A 10,180-nucleotide genomic window follows, 5' to 3' on the forward strand; every position below is an offset into this window, starting at 1 on the left:
CTTCCCACGGGAGCTAAATTCTACTGGTGCCTGTGCTTGTAAAATCCTTTTCTCCTCACATTGATTTATGATTTTAGAAGCAACAAGTCACGTAGACGTTTTTTTCTTGCGTTGTACGTACGTCGAAATGACGAGAGCTTATTACGGTTCACTTGAGTCGAAGTGAACAAGCGCTTTTAACGGAACTTCGGCACAACTCTCAATCACACGAAGATATTTTTAACACTAGACTTCCGATACGAAGAAATGGTTATTAAAAACCTCCTCGAGACATCTCATATTACGTTCATTAAGCATCGTGCACTCGCAACACGATGAAATCTTGTATTACGCGGAGATTATTAACGAAATTAAATAGAAAGCGGGAGGGAAATGAGAAAAAGACGAGCTCATTTTTTAATGTATCATTATTAATCGTCCACTGTCGTTTGCGTGACATCGTTATATTGACAATTCATCTATTTACACGGTTCATATAATAATAATATTAATAATTAATAATAATCGCAATTGTATAGTCCTACTACAAATATACAGATGTGCTGCGTGTATGTCAGTGTATGTATACGCTGTGTGCATATTATCTTCTTTCTGTTTTATACAAAAACGGGATACGGTACGCCTAGGATAGTCTTTACAATCTTCGTCGATGCCTCGTCGCGAACGCAGGCCACTATCTCAGCGGGGAAACAATATTTTCCTTTTTCTCACGAATACGCGTCGCTGGTACAAAAACAAAGTAATTCTAATCCGAAAGTCTAAAAAGTTCGAAACGTTGAAAAAATCTAAACGGGAGTGGGACGAGAGGATGGGAGTGTGATGGAGACTGTTCAACGATAGCGAAACGTCATCAAATCGTCGGAAGGAGTGTAAGTACAAAAAATGACAACAGCTTTATTACACATCGTAATTCGTACAATACAATCTCGCATTTACACGCACGTGTTTCTCGTTAATTTGGAGTCTGTACGCGCGCGACGGCGGCCGTCGTCGGGGGGGGGGGGGGGTCGACGGGGATGGAGGAAAGGATTGGGAGATGGAAGCCGGGGATCGGATTTTCATCGCGATCTTCGATCGAGCCGCGGATGTCGTAGATACGGTCGCCGTTGTCTAAAAAAAATCGTTACCGATCACGAACGACGGTCACATAAACGCGAAAAAAAAACACCCTGTTTGCGCCACCGCGCGCGAACGAGACTCGAAAATAAGCCTGACTTAGTCGGTACTTGCATTTCGTTTATTTAATTATCATTATTTCGTAACAGGAACATTATCGAATCTTTGTTCGCTACAATTCTCTCCCTCTCTTTCACTCGATCATTCTTTCTCTCACTCTTTCTCTCTTTTCGCACATCGCACGCGCGTTTTCAACGCGATAATATCGTCATCACTGTCATCGGCGCGCTAACGGCCATTTATTTAATTTTTCTTTACGCCGTGTAAAATTGTCATCAGCAGTCATAAATAAATAATTATCATAATCGAACGTGCAGCATCAACATGCAATAATCGTCACTTATCTATCACGCATTCGTGGACGAAGTCAGCGAGCGTACTGCCGGAAAAAGTGCGGCTAGTGGCGGTGAAAATGGTGAAAGTTTTGCGAAAACCGAATTGTTTTTTCATTTGTCTAGATTTTCTCTTTCACACGAATGAACGCGGAGAATGCGAGTTGATTACTTCACACGGATTTGTTCGTCCGACGCGAGTAAACGCGGGTGAGACGACCAAATCCGCCGAAATCTTAATTTCAATCGTAGTTCAAACGCCGGTTCCTCGCTTTCCAGAAGTATAAATCCTAGAAAGAAAGACAGCGCAACAATTCGCAAGATATCCCAAGAAAGAGACATTAGAATGAAAGACATTCCAAAGAAGTGCTGAACTTTCAAGTATCCCGATTATCTTTTGGACGTCTTTGCGAAATATTCGTATTGTTCAGGACGAGAAGATTGCGCTACGATCAAATTTAATCGACGGGCATTCGATCCGACGTTCTCTCGCGCGACGATGGTCACTTTTTTGCTTTTTCACGATTCGCCTCTCTCGCCGATTTCGGTGCCAAATCGTTTCGGAACAAACCGCATCGTCGTCGAAACGTTGTCGTCGACGACACCGGATCTCTATCTCTCACTTCATTGTTCATTTATATAGATTTATCTTTATTTATTTATATATATATCTCTATTTATACATCTGCATAATTTACACATCTGTCCGTTCGTCTTTTCAGTCGTACGTAGCGCGAGTAATTTCGTCGAACGGTAAATGTCGTTTGAATAACTTTTGATTATAGGATTCGTAGAAAATTTATCATTGTTTTTTTTTAACTGAGACAAGGCCAACGCAGTGCGATTTCTTTGGAATTTTTCAGATTCGTAAATACATTTTTCGCACTCATCATGTATTCCGCCAGATGCAAGTTGAATTCAACGAAAATGCATCCAAGAATGTTCACACAGTGAGCTTTACACATGCACTTGGCTTTCCCTAGGTTTTTCTTATTTCTTTTCTACGAAAACTATCTGCCTAACTATATGCCTCGCATCACTTAATTTAATTTCGCGTATCAAGTTTGCTGAAATTATCGCGATGGAATGACGACGTTTTCGGATTAAAAGGACGGAATTTAGTTAAGAGCCATGTGCCGCTTTCCATCCTTCCTTCCAAACGTTTCTTTGAGCCGGTTGAAAATCGGCGTGGAAAACGGGTGTTGAATTGGGTCACTCGACCGATCGGGATTATCCCTGAAACGGAGAATCCCAAAGAGTCGAGGGACTGTTTGTTTCAAGTGTTATTTTGAATAGTAATTTTCATGCTTTTTATCACGTGGAACGTCGTTACCACTGTAACAAGCGGAAGTCGCACAACGATATTTTCTCAGAAAAGAGGAATGCTTTGTAAAATAAAAAGGGGGGGAAAAGACGGTCGTGCACGAAACATTAATTCCGAATACGAAAAAACGACGTCGTTCCGAAGATGCTAATCCGTCGTTAACTTTTCTCGCGCGCAATCACACATACGCACGAGTACTCTGCATGCATGCTCCATTCATTTTCACGCACACACACACACACACACGTACACGGATAATATACACGAAAGATCTATCGCTGTCGTATTCTTGCTCCGGTCGGCAGCTCGATCACGCAAATTCGAAAAAGAACTAATACCGAGAACAATGATAATGCGACACGACGTGATAATATTAATAATAATTAATAGCAATCAGCAATACAATAAGTAAATAACAATAATAATAAATTAGTTCTGTACAGAGTTTCACTTTCGAGCAAGATATAATATTAATACCTAAGGATGGGTCGGCGGCCGCCCGAGGAAACCGGCCGACCCCCACAGCATCGCGTTAATTCTTCTCCTTGTCTCTGTCGCCTCTCGATCAGCCCCGATCGAACGTCTTCAGTCTAGTCCGTCATCGCTCTCGTTCCAGTATAATAGGGACGACGTATATCCGTGGCTGGTAAAACTGGCCAATACAATACTCCTCGAAACGATGTTCCAATCGCGGAGTCCCGCCGGTGACTAGCGGCGCCAATCGCTGATGCACAAGCACATGGCAAAAAGATGTAATAAAAATTAAAAAAAAAGAAAGACAGAAAAAGAAATAAACACTCGCAGGCATCCGAGACGAAGGCGTCGCCGTCGCTCGAGAAAAATGGAAGGAAATCGAACGGGGTGGTCTGTCAATTTACGCGCACGGAGAAAACAAGATTCGCACACGCATACGCACTGGTTCTATTTCTCTTTTTCTCTCACGCACTCTCTCTCTCTCTATCACTCCAAGTGAGAATCCAATGTCCAAACGTTTACTACACTTCCGTCGCGAGTGTCGCCGCCAGCGTGGCGTCGTGCCTGACGTAATGATCGTCTATCACGTACACACTGCAATTGCTGTTGTCCGTGGCACCGCCGCCACCGCTTCCCGGTGGACCACTACTAGCACTACTAACGACACCGGTACCATTGGCTTCCGATATCGTCGTCGGCCTCTTCATCAGCGCGGCTTCCGCGGCGCAACAACTGTCCGCCGCATTGCCAGTGGCAAATACGGACGACCTTTTGGCACTCTCGAGGACCCCGATACCGAGGCCTAGGCCGAGACAGTCCTTCTCCTTCTGGAAGAGATGCGCGGACGCACGGTGAGCCGCCGCCTCAGTGTTGAGTTGTTTCGTCGTCCTCGCTGTCCGACCGTCCTGCAGCACCGGCTCTGGCTTGTAACCCGAACACGAACTATCGAGCGTCACGTCAGTCTGGAAGGACGAGTCCAGGTCGTCCTGCCGCGACGCGGCCGATGCCACGTTGTTGACACTTTTACTCGCCGTCCAGGTGTTTTTAATCATGTGCGCGTCGCCGGCGCCCAAGGCGCAGACGCTGCCGCCGCCGGTGCCGAGTAGGCCGTTACCGGCGCTGCCGAGGAGGCCGCCGACGCTGCCAATGCCATTGCTCCCGACGCCGATGGTACTGGCGCTACGCTTGCTCATACTGCTATGCACCGCGTTCCTCTCGTTCTGCAGCCTGGCTTCCTCGTCGGCCTTGGCTTGCTCGCGCTTCTGCCGTCTCTTCATGCACATGACCGCGACTGCGGCGAACAGCGCGAAGGCCGGTACCGCGGTGGAAAGAGTCGCGATCATCACCAGGTGTTCCGTGGTCAAGCTGGTTTTCCTGGAGGAGACGTGCTTGCCCGAGGACGGTTCTGCCAGCGGCACGTTTGCGGGCGCGGACGGCGATACGATTGGCGGTGCCACTGCAACGCCGGCTTTCTCGCCGCAGGTGTCACCGTACCAATCGTTCGGACACTCGCACAAGAAGCCGTTGACGCGGTTCCGGCATATTCCGCCATTCTGACACGGCGCGCTCCGGCATTCATCCACATCTACGCTACAGTCCTTGCCGGTGAAACCGGGCTTGCACGTGCAATGATAGTCGTTGGTCCCAGAAGTGCATCTGCCTCCGTTCGCGCACGGTTTCGCCAGGCAGTAGTCTACCTTGTCTTGGCAGAGTCTGCCGACGTAGCCCGGTATACATTGGCAGCGGAAGCTGTTCACCTGGTCCTTGCAGGTGCCGCCGTTCAGGCACGGATCGCCCTGACAGTCATCCACGTTGATCTCGCAGCGCTCGCCGGTGAAGCCGGCAAGGCACGTGCAGCGGTAAGCGTTGACAAGGTTCGCGCAGGTGCCGTTGTTCGCGCAGGGATTCGGCGAGCACTCGTCGACCTGCGATTCGCAGTCGGTACCGGTGTAGCCGGGCGGGCAGCGGCACACGTAGCCACGCAGAGAGTCGTCCTCGCAGGTGGCACCATATCGGCAGGGTGAGTCCCGGCAGGATCGCGTCGTCGTCTCGCAGTGTCGGCCGCGCCAACCGGGTGGACAGGTGCAACGATAGCTACGGCGATGCTGCTGCCTGGAGGACAACGATAACTCGGTACCATTGCCGCTCACGTAGCTCACAGAGGGCGATTCCGTCATCGTGCAGGTACCACCGTTCAGGCAAGGCTTCGAGTGACAGTCGAAGAGCGGCGTCTGGCACTCTGTGCCGGTGAAGCCTGACGGGCACGAGCAGGTGTAAGAACCCTGGCCGGTGTTGAAGCAGGTGCCGCCGTTCATGCACGGCTTATGATTCGTGCAATAGTTGAGATCTTGGTTGCAGAACAGCCCGCCCCAGCCTTCGTCGCAAGCGCACTCCCAGGGCTTTTGGCAGCTACCGTGGAGGCAGCCCGGATATCGAACGCACTGATTGCACAGTGGGCCTTTCCAGCCGTTGTGGCATCTGCAACAACACGATAAGACATGGCTCCTTAGTGATGCTCGGATGCGATTACGAGATAATTAAAAACAAATCAAAAAGCTGACACACATATCTATCTATGATTGGATACCACCGGCGGAGTAAATGGATGACGAAGGTATGTCAAGTTTCCAGGAAAGCTGAATCATTCTCGAAGATAAATCATGCTCACCCTGCTAGCTATATCTACTATATATCGGATCCCGTCAGGACAACGAGATTGGTGCATGAATGGATGACCCACGCGCAGTTGGTATTATTAGGTCTGGCTAGACTGTCGTGGCCGTGTTTTGACAGAGATCTAATCGTGAAACCGAGTTTGGGTCTGCGCACTTCGATATTCAATTCCCCTCTCGCCCTCTTTTGTCTTCCGTCAGTCATGAGTCTCGAGGAGAGTTTCACCGGTGATGGACAGAAGGCAGTCATGGGTGCAAGAAGAGGGTCGACGAAACCCCGTGAACGAGAAGAGGTCTTACAAGAAGAAGAGAGAGAGAGACAACGAAGAAAGGACAGAGGTCGGCGTATCAAAAGGTGTGTATGTGTGTAGAGGCGCAGGAAGACGAGAGAGGAAAGGATGGCACGAGGACTTCTCGGCCGAGTCGCGAAGGAAGAAAAGATTCGCGGTTTATACGCGGAGAAGGAGGAGGAGGATAACCGACGAGGAGCAGGGAAGAGGAGGAGGCAATGTACAGCGACAGGAAATATCTTAAAAGTGGATAAAGTCGGTACAAGAGAGAGAGAGAGAGAGAGAGAGAGAATGAAACTCCTGACGAGGGGTGAGAGGGTGGTATGCCAGGAGATGAGGATGATACGCTGGTCGGCCATTACATTACGTGCGGGGGTTATGCCTCACGGAGAAATGAAGGAGAAAGAGAGACTAGGACGGACGGAGATAACGCAAGAACGAGAGGTGGAATGAAAAGAAGATGCTACACGTGTGTGCTCCGCACCACGTACATACACACACGTGCGAGAATATACACAGAGAAGCAGCTTGAATGTGCGCGCTGAGGAAAAGAGAGAAGGGATAGAGAAGGGACCGAAGGTGGCGCGAACGGGAAGAAGCAGTCATTGAAGGGTGGGGGACAGGGGGCCCGGGATGCGAGAGAGCGGGAGAAGGACAGCGGTGAAGAAGAGTTGACGGAAGGGAGAGGGAGATGCGCGGGACCGACGGGGACGACGGCGCGGAGGGAACAGAGGAGTAAGGAGGCAGACAGAAGGGGGGGAAGTAGAATTCTGACGGAGCGGTGGGGGATGAGTCGTCGAGTAGTGTGTTCCCACGGTTCGAGTCTCGGCACAGCCGTTCAGTATGCGGGTCAAGGAAAGGTTACCCTCCTCTGTGTGCGTGCGTGCGCTCGCGAGCGCGCGCGCGCGCCTGCTCACGGTACCCCACACTATCGCGTGTATCCGCATGTATATACGTCACTACATAGTCGTTCTCTCGCTGTGACTCTATCGTGGTCAGAGAGAGACGGTAAGAGAATAAAGGTATGAAGAGAAGGGTAAGGGAGACAGGTAGAGAAAGATGAACGAAGAGTCGAGGAAAAGGCGAGAGGAGGAGACGGCAGAGGGGAAACTGCAGCCGTGGACGTTGCATGACTATACCATTAAGTCCTATGTACAAAGTAAAAGAGAGAGTGAAAGAGAAAAACTGCCGCGGTCGTAAGAGGAAGAATAAGAGAGAAGAGAGAAGGGGGGGAGAGAGAGAGAGAGAGAGAGAGAGAGAGAGAGAGAGAGAGAGAGAGAGAGAAGGTAATGGTAAAGGTAGAGACGAGAAGAGGACGAAAACGGGACCAAAGGGGTTGGAAAACCAGCCGAACTGTGCCGCGCGGATTATTCGCGAGAGACGAAGGTGTACTCCTAGGAACGAGTACTACCTAAAGAACGCCGGCGAGCGGCGCCCACGTGATCGTGCATTCTACTTTGTGGCTAGGCCGCAACAGAATCGCAACTGTGCCATAATTACCACCGGGGGATAGGTCATGCACCAATGAGGGCGAAGGGGAACAGAAGAAGGAAGAAGAGGAGGATTGGTTCTCCGCTCGGCTATGGAAATCTCGCGCGCATATCGGAGTCGGCTAAATGTCTCTCCGAAAGAGACGAGAGAGAACGACTTCTCTCTCTCTCTCTCTCTCTCTCTCTCTCTCTCTCTCTCTCTCTCTCTCTCTCTCTCTCACATCTTCTCTTCCTCCTCCGCCTCTCTTTGCGACTCTCTGTGCCATCAGATGCGAGGATATCGCGCCACGTTCGAGTGCGTTCTTTGACCTTTGCCTGTTATTATGCGGCTGTTTAAACGGAGTCGAACGCCGAAATGATATCGCCAAGTATGACAAACAAAACTCGAGATTTAATTGTGACGTTTGCCGCGAAAGATGTAAAGTTCCTGTGCGTGCGTGTGACTTGTATATCGCTGGAATATACGCACAGAATTTCAAACGGGAATTCGTGTAATCTTGTACAAATTCCAAATTTAATTCTCTTTAGGAATTACGTCCAAGTATGATGGGTATCTCATAGATCTCCTTTCCTCTGTTACTTTGAAGCGACATCGTCCGATGCTCTCATCCCAAAGAGAGATCGTAACGTCGATGCACCGTCATCGGTATTCAGACATCACACGCACGCACAACCGCACGCGGGCCCCAAAATTTCAATGGGGCGTCCAACGACCGTGATTCTTCCACGTATCACGAGCGCGATATCCCACGAGTCCGGCGAGGCCCGTCACCTCGAAACGATCGTTATCGTCCTTTCCGAGTATACGCGAATATACGCTATGCGACTGAAAACGAGCATATCGTAATTCCATTCCCGCAATCTCCGTAATCATCTACGATCAGGGCGTGTAAAGCGGCATGCGTCAGTCATTGTCGCGTGCACGTGGAGTGCGATCAAGGTTAACGCCGATCAAAGTCCGTTACATTCGTGTAACGATATTTTTATTCATCAGGTTCGAGCGTCGAATGGTCTTAAGGTTACACAAAAAAAATTTGCCCGTAACGAAGGTGGCGCGTAATGTGCACGCGCATAATTGACGTTCGTTGCGCGCCACGCCACCATAATGACCGTATTAAAATGATGCACGAAATAATAACTCGACCGAGATACATAACGTGTACACGGATATATCGCAAAGAAATTTGTTTACGCGATATTGCGTAATTTATTAATTTTCTACATAAATTTCTGATAGAATTATTAAACGTTTCGATAATCAAATTAATTAACGTTTTCAGAGCTGGAGCAACTTGAATGCTCCGCTCTTCGTGAATTGTTCGGAATCGATTGGTTCTCGGATCTAACCATCGGTGTTACGTGTTCTCGGTAACGCTGCGTGTCTGCATAGTGCGTTCTCGCTGCCATCATCGCGAGAAACTCTCGATATTCATCGCCGAAGAACTCACGATGGCGAAGTATATTTCGCAGTGCGGGAAAATCCGCGCCATTCCTCCTTTCACAATCGTGCAACTTTGAGCCTCGCGACGGCACCAATTCTAACGGAGGCGGTGCTTGAAACGACTCGAGAAACGAATGGAATGGGAGAAGCGAAAGAGAAAAAAAATTGTTCAAATTTCGTATGCGATACACAAAGAGTCGGAAAAAAATTATAATCGAATAAATTACCGTTGTAGAAAAGTCAGCTCCAAATTGAAAAAATCGTCAGTGGATATTGACACAAAGAAGATTAGATCGCTATGTGATGTTCCGTTTATTTTCTTTGCAAACATATCCGAGGATTTGGTTGAAAAATCACGCGAGAACGAAGCGACCGTGAATAAGGCACGAACGGCGAACTCGTAGCTGCGGCTAACGGGACAATTAACCCTGGTCGTAGAGTAATTAGATGATTGAGTTAACTCTAAACCCGGGTTAACGCGACCAGGCGGAGATTCGAGCTGATATGCCGACGCGATGTCTTGAAACGCGTGACACTTGCGAACAAGATTCGCGAGCCATCCTTTATAGTCGCGATATGATTTGCATAAAAAGAGAAGGACAGTTTAATTTGACCACAAATTGCTTGAGGAATCCGTGGTGAAATAAAATTAAAAAAAAATACCGTCATACAATTTATGGAATGTTTTTGTCGAAGGACTCTGAGAAAGCGCGGAAACGTCGGAGAATCCCGGAATTTCGCCAGACAGCGGATTAAATCGGACGGTTCAATAGCACGTCGGATGGCGAGCCAAGAAGGGAAAAGAAAAAGAGGGAGAAACAAAGAGGGAAAGATGTAAAGGGTAAAAGTGGAAGAGAAAGGAGGAGGAGAAAAGAGACGATGGAATCTGGGAAAGAAGAGAGAGAGAGGGGGGGGGAGAGAGAGAGAGAGAGAGAGAGAGAGAGAGAGAGAGAGAGAGAGAGAGAGAGAGAGAGAGAGAGA

General features: G+C 48.7%; 1 protein-coding gene across 1 annotated transcript in view; it reads right to left on the reverse strand.

Annotated features, from left to right (window-relative positions):
- Positions 1 to 392: 392 nt before the first annotated feature.
- LOC105563731 (neurogenic locus protein delta) overlaps positions 393 to 10,180 on the reverse strand; it is a 44,499-nt gene continuing 34,711 nt past the window's right edge. The window contains exon 6 of the mRNA XM_012015591.1: positions 393 to 5,784. Coding sequence (XP_011870981.1) covers positions 3,828 to 5,784 — 1,957 coding nt within the window. The 3' untranslated portion in view covers positions 393 to 3,827. The remainder of the gene's footprint in view (positions 5,785 to 10,180) is intronic.

This window comes from Vollenhovia emeryi, unplaced genomic scaffold (assembly GCF_000949405.1).
Source record: "Vollenhovia emeryi isolate VEMERY1.0 unplaced genomic scaffold, V.emery_V1.0 DF939172.1, whole genome shotgun sequence".
In the NCBI taxonomy this organism is placed as follows: domain Eukaryota; kingdom Metazoa; phylum Arthropoda; class Insecta; order Hymenoptera; family Formicidae; genus Vollenhovia; species Vollenhovia emeryi.